The sequence below is a fragment of the Nematolebias whitei genome, chromosome 3, assembly GCF_014905685.2.
Source record: "Nematolebias whitei isolate Nwh7 chromosome 3, NemWhi1, whole genome shotgun sequence".
NCBI lineage: Eukaryota > Metazoa > Chordata > Actinopteri > Cyprinodontiformes > Rivulidae > Nematolebias > Nematolebias whitei.
In genome coordinates this window covers 27,463,359-27,477,524 of record NC_056500.1, presented here as the reverse complement: position 1 = coordinate 27,477,524, position 14,166 = coordinate 27,463,359, and the positions used below count along the sequence as shown (strand labels likewise).

Here is a 14,166-nt window from a genome sequence, read left to right as displayed (position 1 = left end):
GCTAAGTTGAATCGGTTCTTCTCATCCTCAACGTTTTTTTTCATTGTTGACTTTGTGTTAACCTGCATGTGACAAATAACATAAGATCCTCCAGGAGCTCTCTCATTGGACCACATTGGATCACGTGACCAACCCGGAAGTAGACACCCTTCTGAAACAGTAACAGCTTCTGCGCTAAAAACTCCGCATCTAGCACAATAACAAATTTACATTTAATAAATATTTATAGTTCCATCATGAATCAAGACTGTAGCAAGAAGCTACAAACTGCAACAAGAGAAAAACTCAGGAAACTAAACTTTCTGCGCGGTGAGTTTTATACTTCATACATTAAATAGGAATGTTTTTTTTTTTCCAGTTCAGTGCAAAACATAAAAAAAAAGACAACCTTTTTTGTTTTCCTAAAGGTCGAGAGGTTCATTCGGGTGAGTTTTGGGATGTAGTGGTCGTGACAGCCCTCGACAGGAGCCAGAAAGAAGCGTATGAGCTGCAAATCAGTGAGAAAGTGGACCAGAAGGAGCTCCCCCTAACTCACTACAAAGTCTTCTCAGATCCTCCTGGGTCCAAAATAGGTCTGAGAACCAACCAGTCAGCCGTACATGAAAGTATTATGAATTAAACTTATGTTTTTACGTATTTGATTGTTTGTTAAGGGAATGGAGGCTCCTCTCTGTATGCTCTGCAGCAGCTGGAAGACATTTATGGCCAAACTCTGAGAGGACTGAGAGTCATCCTCATCCATGCAGGTGAGCTCCTTTGTTTTGTTTTTATTTTGTTGATCTCTTATGTCTTAGTGTTGGTTATTAAACACAGACAAAAACCAATTTATGTTAGTGTGGCTGGACATATTTTATTATTGTTTTAAATAATTACTCCAAAATATTTTCCCGATTAAGATGCTCTGTCTACAAATACTAGAATTAGGCTGAAGTGCTCATTGTTACTTTCACATCTGGGATATTTTTGCTTTACACTTAACCCAAACTGTTTTGCTTATAGATAAATATGTTTATTCGGAGTAAATACTTGTTGTTTTCATGTTAATGTAGCAAAAGAGTTTTGCGTTAGACATTGTTTAACCAACCCTGGTCTTTGAGGAATTATAAAACTGTGCTATCTTTCTCTTTAATGATGGTCGTGTGTCTTCAAGGTTAAACAAGATATCAAAGGAAGCTCCAAAGCTAAGTTTTATAGCTTTTAGAGTTTGACCACTTCTGGTTGATGTGTGCAAAATAAAACGATTCAATCGGACCTCTTTACCTATTCATTTTGCTCGAGTTTAGAGTCAGAGTCAGAGTTTCTTTATTGTCATTCGCACCTCATGTGGTACATGTGGTGGAGCGAAATTATGTACACAAGGTCCCAGTTACATCCAACAATAAAATGTATAAGAAAAATAGTAATAACATCTAAGATATGAACTAAGAAAAACATCAACTAAATATACACTAAGCACTCATAACATAAAAACATTGAACATCAGCACGAACATGAACATGAGTCTGTGAGCAGATGTGCACGCATGAACACATCAACATTGAAACAGATCAGCAGCAACATGAAACAGATCAGCAGCAACATGATATGGTTTTTCACAGTGATTATTCCTCAGATGGCTGAGGCGAGCTGGTCTGGGAAGCTCAGTCCTCACCTCCTTCTACAGGTGTGCAGTGGAGAGCATCCTGTGCTCGAGCATCAATGTGTGGCATGGAGGCTGCTCAGCTGCAGAAAGAAAAGCTTTGCAGAGAGTGGTGAAGGCTGCACAGAAATCTGTCGGAATCAGCCTCCCCACCATCACACACATCTACACCTCCAGATGCAGGAAGAGGGCCACCTGCATCATGAAGGACCCCACTCACCCAGCACACACACTTTTTGCCCCACTCCCCTCAGGAAGGAGGTTAAGGAGCATTAAGTGTAGAACCACTAGACTGAGGAACAGCTTCTACCCTGAGGCTGTTAGACTCATGAATCTCTAACTAGAAGTAGAGTCTCTGATGAGCTTTCTTGATCAGGCTGGTGGTGTTGTTGCTCCAGCTGAGGTTGTCATTCATGTGTACACCCAAGTACTTGTAGCTGGAGACCACTTCCACCGCAGATCCTCTTATGTTCAGGGGGGTGTAGATGTTTTTGTTCCTTCTGAAGTTCACAATCGTCTCCTTTGTCTTCTTCACATTGATGTGAAGGTTATTCTCTTTGCACCAGCTCTCCGGGTGTTCCACCTCTTGCCTGTAGCTGGACTCATCATTGTTTGTGATGCATCCCACCACGCTGTATCATCTGCTAACTTTACAATGTGACAGCCTGGATGGGTAGCTGCACAATCATACGTGAGCAGAGTAAACAGGAGGGGGCTCAACACACATCCCTGAGGAGAGCCAGTGCTGAGGGTTATGGTGGAGGAGGAGAGGTTGTGGATCCTCACTAACTGTGGTCTGTTTGTTAAAAAGTCTAGTACCCAGTTGCAGATGGAGGGGCTTAGTCCTAGTGTGGATAGTTTGTCCATCAGGGTTTGGGGGATCATGGTGTTGAAGGCGGATGTGAAGTCCACAAAGAGCATACGGACGTAAGAGTTTTTCTGCTCCAGGTGGTTGAGCGCAGTGTGGACCACAGAGGAGATGGCATCCTCTGTTGATCGATTCTCACGTTATGCGTACTGATGAGGGTCCTCGTTGATGTTGATGGTTGTTTTGATGCGAGTCATGACCAGTTTTTCAAAGCATTTAGCGACTATCGGGGTGAGGGCCACTGGCCGATAGTCATTCAGACCAGTCACTGTAGAGCTTTTTGGGACTGGGATGATGGTGGCAGTCTTCAGGCAGGTGGGAACTGTCTCCAGGGTAAGTGAGGTGTTAAAGATGTCTGCCAGCACCTCACAGAGCTGATCAGCACATTCCTTCAACACTTTTCCAGGGATGTTGTCTGGGCCAGTTGCTTTGTGCGGATTAATCCTCCTGAAGGTACTCCTTACTTCTGCTGAGGTCACGCTGAGATGCTCTTCATCCGGTGGTGAGGTGAGTCTGGTGCTGGGTGGTCTGTTCGGGTCTTCAAAGCGTGCATAGAACTTGATGAGGGCATCAGGCAGAGATGGGTCTTTGGGGCATTGTTCACTCCTTCCTTTATAATCTGTTATGCACTTAATGCCCCTCCACATGCTCCGAGGGTCTTGTGAGATGAATTGACCCTCGATCCTCTTTGCATATGTGGCCTTGGCCCTCTTAATACCAGCAACCAGCTCTTTTCTTGTCCTACTCAGCTCCTCTGAGTTTCCAGACCTGAAGGCAGTGTTCCTGGCTTCCAGCAGGGTACGCACCTCTGCATTCAGCCAAGGTTTTCTGTTTGGGTAGCTTTTAACATTTCTGATAGTGGAGACTGTGTCAGTACATGTACTAATGTAACCCAGTACTGAGGATGTGTATTGGTCAAGATCAAGCGAACCTCCATTTTCAGCAGCTTCTCTGAAAACCTGCCAGTCTGTTCGATCAAAACAGTCTCTCAGTATGGGGCCACTGTCCTGGATCCAGCATTTAACTTCCTTTTGTACCAGTCTGGAGCGTCTCAGCGGGGGCATGTAAGCAGGAGCCAGGAAGATTGAGATGTGGTCTGACAGTCCTAGGTGGGGGCGGGGTTCGGCTTTGTATGCATCTTTTACGTTCGTGTAAACACGGTCCAGCGTGTGGTCTCCACGTGTCGGAGTTTACTGAAGCAAAAGGAAACAGCTGATTAAAAAAAAAAAAAGAAATAATTGTTGAAACCATTTCATTGTAACATTTTCATAAAAAATGTGATAACGACAGAATCATGAATCCTAACTTCAGATGTTGTACATTTCTCACTGCCTTCTCTTGTGTCCAGGTGGGTTCAGCCAGCGTCTGCCCAATGCTAGCACACTGGGGAAGATCTTCATGGCTTTGCCGCTGGGTGAACCCATCTACCAGATGTTGGAGCTCAAGCTGGCCATGTACGTGGATTTCCCATCACAGATGAAGCCTGGCGTCCTGGTGACCTGTGCGGACGACATAGAGCTCTATAGTATAGGTGAGGAAGAGAGGATTATGTTTGATAAACCTGGCATTACAGCTTTAGCTCACCCCTCCTCTCTTTCTGTGGGAACAACCCATGGGGTGTTTGTGTTGGATCTACATCAAAGCTCCTCTTACCCAGAAATGGAGAACGCTTCCTGTCTGCATTTTCTGCACAAGCCGAGCATCGATAAGATGAGAGACAGCGGAGCTATTTGTAAGAAGCGGAGTGGACTGCTTTTTGTGTCTGATAATGAATTTGTTTACACGGACAGCACCTATTATGTTGACTTTGATACCACCAAGTCTCTTCTGAACCTGCTGCATGAGCTGGGGCCTCTGAGTTGTGAGATTGATGCATATGGGGACTTCCTTCAAGCTTTAGGCCCTAAAGCCACAATGGAATACACAAACAACACAGCTAATGTCACCAAAGAGGAGCGCAGTCTGGTTAAAGTCCGCCAGAAGATTTTCCATCTTCTCAAGGGGACCCCCCTGAATGTCATCCTGCTGAATAACTCCAAGTTTTATCACATCGGGACCACCTTGGAGTACCTGTTTCACCTGACTGAAGACGAGGTGCTGAGGAGCGAGCTGGGTCTCCTGTCATCCACCTTCAGCCTGAGTGTGAATGAAAACCTTTCAGGCTGCTGCGTCATGTACAGCATCCTTCATCCCAGCTGCTCTCTGGGAGCCGGATCAGTGGTGGAGTACTCTAGACTGGAAGCGGGGGTGACTGTAGGAGGGGGCTCCATCATCAGCAGCTGCTGGATCGGTCCAGGACAGTCTGTGCCAGCTAGAGCCTTCATGCACTCCCTATGTGTGAACCACTGTGAAAAAAACAGGTTTGTCACAGTCTTCTTTGGGATTAAGGACAACATGAAGCACAGCGTGGATGCTCCAGCATCTATGGAGGAGCTGAAGATTTTTGGGTTCAGCTTGTCAAAGTGTTTGTCTCACTGGGGATTGGAGGAGGAATCACTGAAGTTCTCCACAGACAGCTGTAGCTTGTGGAACGCTTGTTTGTTTCCTGTTTGTTCTGACCAGCAAAGCTCCTTCTCGTTGTCGCTGACGATGCTGCAGGCCATCCTGAGGGGCTCCACCAGCCCCCTACCTAAAGACGTACTGTTAATGTCAATGCAGGACTGTTTACAACAAAAAAATCTGAAGGAAATGTTGAAGCTAAGGAAGGGACTGCATGATGACATCACTCAGAGAAAAGGGAGCCAATAAAACAACCATGTTTGCAGATAATTACGTTGTCTTTTGTAGACCAAATAACAGGATTTGATCTAAAATAATTGGCACTTCATATAAAAAGTTATTTATAAGTTTGGCTTCTATCAGCAAACTTTAATATAACTGCTCGAAAAATTCACATTTTTCCCACAATTCTTTCTTTTTATTTGATATGCTAATGTAAATTTTCTTGATCTAATTTTGATCTTTAAAAAAATTGGTTGCATTATTTGTTCAAAAAAGCTGTACTAGGGATGCACCGATCCACTATTTTTTTAAACTTCTGATCTGGTCCCGATACCTAAATCTGGATATCTGTCGATACCGATACTATTTCAGTACGTTCCGATATCATTGTTATTGATTTTATATGAGGCTAATAAACTCCTCTACAGGCAAGTATGATTTTTACAAATATATGCATGCATATCCAAAAAAGCAACTTGAGTTAAGTATAAGGTTAGAAAAACAGGAAACCGTGGTAACAGGATAAATCCAATGCTGAAAACAAATGTGCAACTGTAAGGGTTTCAGATTGACTGTCAGTATTTATTAAATCCAGGACAGATAACTATCAAGGGTAAACTTCTGTAACAACTATACTCTATAAATAAAATACAAAAGGAGCAACAAATCAAGGTTTTCAAATGTCATTTTTTTTAAATAAAAGTGCATTAAATGTAAACCTATTACACATATACACTATCAATAAAACAGTGTACATCTGAACATCACCAACTAAGTATACTGGCTCCGGTAGCAGCAACAAATTAAAGGTTTCAAATATAAAATATTTGAAATAAAAGTGCAACATCTGTAAACATCAATAGAGCAGTGCACACCTGGACAACACAAACCAAAGAACAGTAGGAGGTTTGGCACGATAAACTTTCTATACGCTGCTGCGAGAAGTGAACTCCTGTTGAAATCTGCACGTGTCAAGTTTGTTTAGTCTTTTTCAAAGCTCCCCATCTGAATTACTAGAATTTCTGTGATTGGTCTGAAGAAACAAAGTCTGTTATTTATTTTCACCTCAGAGTTTAGCTGTGGTCCTCTGAGAGCTGCTAACTGGAGTGTGTTTAACCAGAATCTGAGCCAGAAGCTGGAGAGACATCATGATTTCATGCAGTGAATATAAACCAGGGTTTGACTCAGCTATTGTCCTGTGGCCAGTAAACAAACAAACAAACAAACAAACAGCCTCTGTGATAAGTTCCCTAAGAAGCTGGGGATTCTTAAAAGTCACTGACGTCACACTACAAGATAGCAGAGAGATGTGCTGCTTACCTCAGTTTAACAGCTGCAGATAAATAAGCATGGTTCTTCCTGGTCATGCTACCTGCTCCTTTAAAATGTCTTTATTGATTTGCTTTTATTTACTATTTGCAACGTAAAATGCATTTTGCCATGTTAAGGTTAAAACGACTCGTTTGATAAGAGAAATGTGTAGCTGTCTGTCTTCTCCCTCCATCCACATTGGCAGCACCACAGCTCAGTGGTTAGCACTGTTACCTCACAGCAAGAAGGTCCTGGGTTCAATCCCCGGTTGGACTTGGGGTCTTTCTGTGTTGAGTTTGCATGCTCTTTTCGTACTTGCATGGGTTTTCTCCGGGTACTCCGGTTTCCTCCCACAGAACAAAAACATGCATGTTAGGCCGCCTTCAGGCCTCCCTTGCAAAAGAGATCTGTGATCTCAGTGGGATTTGCCTGGTTAAATAAAGGTTAATAAATAAATCTTCTGTCAGATGGATGAGTTTGTGTTCTGCGAGTGTTGATGATTGAAAAAAAAAAAAAGTGATACCGTAATTATTTACTCCATTTTGTGTGGATGTTTGACTCTTTAACTTTTGAAGACAAACATTTGACAACATGAACAACTTGCATGTTAGTTGCGCACTGGAGGAAATAAAGAATGCAAAATTTAAATAAAGACACATTCAAATACTCTTAAACTGTCTTTTAAATGTGTACAGTTTTTGTGAGGTTTTGCAGCATCTGAACAAAAAAAAGTTTTATTTAAAATCTAAAGAAGCTCAATATAGTTTGAACTTGTTTTTTTCTGTTAAAATTCAAAGTCGAGGGCCGAGATGGAGTGGAGGCAGGACAGCCGACTCAGGAGCCAAAAGCCCCACGTTCAATCCCCAGCCATGCCCACGTGTCGCTGCGTCTCTGAACAAGACACCTAATCCCTAATTACTCCCTGGGTGCTTACATAGCTGCCCACTGCTCCACCTGGTTGTATCCCTGGTGCAATGGGTTAAATGCTAAGACTCATTTCATCATTGTATGGGAACATACAACGATGACAACACTTATTATTATTAAGTCATGACAATAAAAAGGGCAACATAGTTTTCAGACATGCAGATTTCTCTGTAAACTTTCTCCACTCAGATCTTTGTTACGCTCTGAGCCGGGGCAGGACTCTGATCATCTGTTTCACACAGTAGAGGCAGATCGGCTGTCTGTTGCGTTCCACTCAGAGGGGTTTATTTTTAGCACACAGCCATGAGCCCGTTTTATCTTGGCCCGTTCAATTGTGTCTGAGTGTGAGATTGTATTCCTGTCAGACTCACCAAACACAGAAGGAAAAAAGAGAGGAGGAACCCTTCAATGGGAAATTACAAATCAAGACCATCTCAGACCTGCACAGGTAAGAGCTTAGAGGGTTTTCAAATGTTTTATTCTCCACAGGACTGAGAAGAATGGAAAAAAAATGAACAGCTGACAATCACCTGACCTGTTACACTGAGAAATGTGAAGTTTTGTTTTGGTTCTGGTTGTGTGGATGTGAAGATGAGTGGAAGAAGAAGGTGGGCGAGTCGTACACCGTGATCAGTGAGAAGCTGGAGGACGACTTCCAGCTGCCAGAAAGTGCGTTGGCCGACCTTAACCTGGCTTTCAGGTGACAAATTTAAATTCTTTTCAAAGGATGTTCATTTCATACGAGACATTATTTAAACCACCTGTGTGGAGATTCTGTCTAGTTGAATAACTTTTCTGTCTCAGTGAATTTCATGTGTAATTGAGATGTTTTTGTGGATTTAGTTCAGATGAAGCTTTTCAGAAGGTGAATGTGAACTACCGAACAGAGAAGGGTCTGTCGCTGCTGCACCTCTGCTGCGTGTGTGGAGGTATGCACGAGTCTATTAATAACTCCTCTGCAAAATGTGACCGTGGAGGGGAGGCTTACTGTGGCTCTGACTGACATCATTGTTTGGAAATGACCTTTCTGGTGTCTGCAGAACAAAAAGTTAACAGAGGTGGTAGTAAACTTTGAGTGAAGGTTTTAAAACATTTGCTGCAGGTTGTTTCCCTTCCTTCTTTTAAGTTGTCTCATTATGAGTGAGCTGTTCTGTTATTATGATGTCACCTGTTTGTATTCAGGCGACAAGGAGCATTTGCACACACTGATACTAAAGGGCCTCCGTCCTTCTAGACTGAGCAGAAATGGGTTCACTGCGCTCCACCTGGCTGCTTATAAGGTGAAACAAACAGGATCAGCATGTTTCTGCTGTGATGTTATCTGATTGAGAGCTCTTTAAAGTTTTAGCACCTGGTGGAGTGTGAGCGTGCACAAAAACCCATGAGGCTGCTTCATCAGGACATGTTAGACTTTTGCTTTGGAAGATGTGCTTTATCTGTTGTGTTTCTGGGCCACAGGACAACGCAGAGCTGCTCACTGCCCTCCTCCACGGGGGGTCAGATGTGCAGCAAGTGGGATATGGGGCTCTCACGGCCCTCCATGTTGCCACTTTGGCTGGGCATCAAGAGGTGAGAGAAAATAAATGTCTTCCTCAGACGGTTTCATTTTGTACGTTGATGTTGGGTCATTTCTGCCCATTCTAGGCTGCAGATATCCTCCTGCAACATGGAGCTTATGTCAACGTTCAGGATGCTTTGTTTTTCACCCCTCTGCATATCGCCTCCTACTATGGCCACGAGCAGGTAATTGTTTTTAACAGTTTGCTTTTAATTACTTCAAAAGAGGCGGTATGCAATAAATGAACACGTAGTTCAGTTCACTTTGAAAATGTGCTGGATTTTTTTAAATGTATCTCTGTGCTTTCGGTGGAAGCAGACATGTCCTCTCCTGCTCCGTCCCCCCACTTCCCAGCTTTGCTTTCTTGTCTTGTGAGCCCTTTAAAGGGCCCCCCCACCCCCGCATACCTTCCTAATTTAATTGATTTGATCAGCTGGTCTCTCAACAAAATTGATCAACTTCTCCCGACAGGAAGTCAGGGTGAATGGAGAACCCTCTTACCTCGACTGAAACAATATTGAATTCATGATGACAACTGGATTCTGCTGTTTGTGTTGGTGAAATCTGGATTGTCTACAAATTTATGTGGATGTTTTGAAGCTTGGCAGCACTCAGACTGAATTATGTGGAGCTGCGTCAGAGCTGGAGCAGGCTGATATCAGGACTGTGAACTTCCTGGCAGCACCCATGAACGGTTGGGAATAATCTTGGGAGAAGCTGTAAGCTCGACTTTCGGCGTAAATAATCAATTTGGCTGTTTAGAGTCACCATCAGAGAAATGTACTAGCGAGACTTTAAAAGACAGAAACATCAATTTACGAGTTCTGCCTGACCCAAACTGTGGATGTGGGCCTGGCCTTGAAGGTGGACTATCTCAACTCCTCCTGGGATGTTATGAAAACAAAGATGCTTTGTCTGTCTCCCCACCCGTCCCTCCCCAAGCCCGTGGACATGTGACAGGACCTCAACCGAGCTGATGATAACAAACTCCTCCTATGATATGACCTTCCCTTAAAACTCAATGTCTTCACCGGCCTCATATGTAATATGTCTATTTATGTTGCTGTGGTAGATTTTTTTGATGCCTCAAACCGTGCCCTGTCCAGGACATGGTGTGAGGGATATTATTTTTTATACCTTCTCTCCTCATGTTTTCTTCCCCTTTTCTCATCTAAGCCTAAAAGTATTCTGAAAAGAATAAGAGGCCGCGCTCTTAAAGAGCAGCAACAACGTGCACTCCGCCCATCTTTCAGACGACTGTACGGACATACTCTCGTTGTATCTCGGTACAATGATAATAAAGCTTATTCTGATTCTGATTTAGCCATACAGGCTGATTTTTATCCAGTCTTTAGCAGGCTGATGGTGTACAAGTTAAAGAATAAATTACAAACATATATTTAAAAAAACACTGTTAATAAAGTAACTGTATGATCTTGGATGAAACATAAGACAAAAAACATCAGTCACTACTCTAAGTAAGATGGCAAATTTATATAATTATGAACTACTATAGTGAATATTTAGAGAACAACTGGTAATCTGCAGATCATTAATTTTATTATTCAAGTTTATTTAATCAAGACAGCACAATGTTACATGATAAAAACAAAGCAACCGTTGTTTTCTAGCCACAGGCTAATTTGCAAACCCAGTCCTTGGTTGGACTTTTTTAAAAGCAACTAAAATAGAATTAAAATTAAATTAGAATTAAACAGATTCCTGTTTGTTGTCTGCATGTTGAAATAAAATCGTATCATCAAGTTGTACTAGGTGGACAAACATGAAGAAAGTCCTAAAAGAACCATTTAAGAAACTTGACCATTGGTGTGAACACACATTTCTCTCAGACTAAACCATCTTGTAAAAATAAACTTGATCGAATGGTGTAAGATGAAGTGAAAAAACACTTTTTTTTGTTGCCGTCTACCTCCCAGGTGGCGAAGCTTCTGTTGAAGTTTGGAGCAGACGTGAACGCGAGCGGTGAGGTGGGTGACCGACCGCTGCACCTGGCTGCAGCCAAAGGTTTTCTTCCTATCATCAAACTGCTGCTGGAAGACGAGAGCAGAGCCAATGGTGAGACCCAAGAATCCAAGCTTGTTTAATTTCTTCCACAATCTATCTTCATTGTAGCTGTTACGACATACGAGGTTAAGTAGTCTGTCAGAACTTCCTGCAGAAGCCATCAGCGGGTTAACTAATGATGACCACTGGCTCATATGTTATGCTTCTTCCAATGTTTGCATTCATTTCACCAGTAAATGCCCAAGACAACGAAGATCACGTTCCAATGCACTTCTGCGCTCGTTTTGGTCACCATGAGATAGTTCAGTTTCTCCTCCAAGGAAACCTGGACGTTCAGCCTCATTCTGTCAACATCTACGGGGACACACCATTACACCTGTAAATATAGTCTCAGTTGTCTCTTTCATAAGTTCTGTTGGATGACTACATGTAAACGTTGTTCAATCAGGGCCTGCTATAATGGCAAATTTGCTGCAGCCAAGGAGATAATCCAGCTGTCTGGATCAGAAAGTCTTTCGAAGGAGAACATATTCAGTGAGACGGCACTTCACAGGTACATAAACACTGCTGCTGTACAAAAAGTCTCTGGAGGTGTATCTACTGAAACTGATGTGTTGAAGAGTTTATTTTTGACGTTGCAGTGCATGCACCTATGGTAAAGACATAGAAATGGTCAAATTCTTGCTGAGCCAGAACGCCATGAGCATCAACCATCAAGGCAGAGACGGACACACAGGTGCTTTAACGTGACCATGTTTACGTGTGCAGCTAAATCTACAGTAAGTTAATGCTTGTTTTAGCTCTCCATAGCGCGTGTTTCCACGGTCACATCCGCCTGGTGCAGTTCCTGCTGGACAGTGGAGCAGACATGAACCTTGTTGCCTGCGACCCGAGTAGATCCAGCGGGGAGAAGGAGGAGCAGACGTGCTTGATGTGGGCGTATGAGAAAGGTGCGACCTGGTACCAATGGGAGCAAGCAAGGCTGTTCTTAAAGCTCACCCAGAGCCCAGTTCTCACTGTGTGTTTCCCAGGTCACGATGTCATTGTCACTTTGCTGAAACACTACAAGCGCTCAGATGATTCTCCGTGCAATGAATACTCTCAGCCAGGAGGGGGTGAGTCAGCACCTGAGAAATTACCGCCTTTTTAAAAACCGAATAATCTCCCTCTAAAATGCTTAAATATATTTCTTTCAGACGGGTCCTATGTATCCGTTCCATCTCCTCTTGGAAAGATCAAAAGCATGACTAAAGGTAGTGAGGTCGACTGAAAGCATCAGATTCCCCACATCGCTGTCAGCTGACATGTCTGCACACACTGTGCCTGTTGCCAAGGGATGGGTTTGGATGCTCATCAAACTTTGTGCTGCTGTTTTTTTTCCTAAAGGAACTGGTTCCTGTGTGAATTATAGATCACTCCCTACCTTATTATTCAAATAAATAAAACTAAATATATACAGCTGCAGTCAGAAGTTTACAACCACCCATCACGGCCATGAATGTTGAATTCATTAGGCTTCTTTTGACTTATTTAGACTATTTCCAAGATGGGTCAACTTCAATGATTTTAAACAACAAAAACAGGGTTCTGTCTGGATTCAATCTGGTTTAACTCTAATACACACAGGGTCAAAATTATACATACATACATTATATCAACATACAGCGTTATAGCGACTACAGGGGAATTAGGATGATGAGTCACACAATGAAGATCTGTGAGAGAATTGTGGAAGCAAGACTTAGACAAGAGGTGACTGTGAGCAGCAGTATGGTTTCATGCCAAGAAAGAGCACCACAGATGCCATTTTTGCTTTGAGAATGCTGATGGAGAAGTACAGAGAGGGTCAGGAAGAACTCCAATGTGTCTTTGTGAATGTAGAAAAAGCATATGACGGTGCTGAGGGAGGAGGTGTGGTATTGCATGAGGAAATCTGGAGTGGCAGAGACGTATGTTAGACTGGTACAGGGTATGTACGAGGACAGCAGGACAGTGGTGAGATCTGCTGCAGGAGTGACAGATAGCTTCAAGATGGAGGTGGGAGTGCATCGAGCATCAGCTCTGAGCCCCATCTGTTTTCTCTGGTGATGGATCGAGTAACAGATGAGGTCAGGCAGGAATCCCCATGGACTATAATGTTTGCAGATGACATGATCTGTGGTGAGAACAGGAAAGAAAACTTGGAGAGGTGGAGGTATGCACTTGAAAGAAGAGGAATGAAAGTCAGCTGTAGTAAGACAGAGTTCATGTATGTGAATTAGAGGGAGGTTGGTGGAACAGTGAGGCTACAAAGAGCAGAGGTCACAAAGGTGCAGGACTTCAAGAACTTGGGGTCCACTGTCCAGGAAAATGGTTAGTGTGGTAAAGAGGTGAAAAAGAGAGTCCAGGCAGGATGGAGTGGATAGAGAAAAGTTTCAGGAGTGATTTGTGACAAAAGGGTGTCAGCAAAGTTCAAAGGAAAAGGCTACAAGACAGTGGTGAGACCAGCTATATTGTATGGTCTGGAGGCAGTGGCATTGACAGAAAGACAGAAGAAACAACTGGAAGTGGCAGAAATGAAGATGTTGAGGTTCTCCTTAGGAGTGATAAGGATGGATAAGATTAGGAATGAGATCATCAGAGGTACAGCACAGGTTGAACAACTGGGAGATAAAGTTAGAGAGGCCAGACTGAGATGGTTTGGACATGTCCAGAGGAAGGACAGTGGGTATACTGGTAGAAGCATGTTAGAAATGCAGCTGTCAGGAAAAAGACAGAGGAGATACATGGATGCAGTTAGAGAGGACATGGACGTAGTTGGAGTGAGGACAGAGTGAGATGGAGGAGGATGATTTTCTGTGGCGACCCCCGAACAGGGAAAAGCTGATAGAAGACGTCAAAATGATACATATTGTACATATAATCACCTATTTTTAATATGTTGTGCTAAAGTTTCTAGATGCTGGCGAAGATTCTCAGTCATCCAGGACATGGTAAATTCAAAAAAGTTCAAGACAAAAACAACTGTACTTTATTTGTAACAGAAGACGTTTCGCTTCTCATCCAAGGAGCTTTCTCAATTCAAAGAGCAGCACTCTCTGCTCTTTGAATTGAGAAAGCTCCTCGGATGAGGAGCGA

General features: G+C 43.0%; 1 protein-coding gene across 1 annotated transcript in view; it reads left to right on the top strand.

The window, feature by feature from the left end:
- The first annotated feature begins 137 nt into the window (after positions 1-137).
- Positions 138-14,166, top strand: part of tnni3k (TNNI3 interacting kinase) — a 30,012-nt gene continuing 15,983 nt past the window's right edge. The window contains exons 1-15 of the mRNA XM_037674751.1: positions 138-309; positions 408-572; positions 654-746; positions 8,058-8,166; positions 8,310-8,395; positions 8,649-8,746; positions 8,925-9,035; positions 9,111-9,209; positions 10,962-11,100; positions 11,283-11,427; positions 11,498-11,602; positions 11,691-11,785; positions 11,850-11,999; positions 12,081-12,164; positions 12,246-12,302. Of these exons, the coding sequence (XP_037530679.1) occupies positions 237-309; positions 408-572; positions 654-746; positions 8,058-8,166; positions 8,310-8,395; positions 8,649-8,746; positions 8,925-9,035; positions 9,111-9,209; positions 10,962-11,100; positions 11,283-11,427; positions 11,498-11,602; positions 11,691-11,785; positions 11,850-11,999; positions 12,081-12,164; positions 12,246-12,302 (1,609 nt within the window). The 5' untranslated portion in view covers positions 138-236. The remainder of the gene's footprint in view (positions 310-407; positions 573-653; positions 747-8,057; positions 8,167-8,309; positions 8,396-8,648; positions 8,747-8,924; positions 9,036-9,110; positions 9,210-10,961; positions 11,101-11,282; positions 11,428-11,497; positions 11,603-11,690; positions 11,786-11,849; positions 12,000-12,080; positions 12,165-12,245; positions 12,303-14,166) is intronic.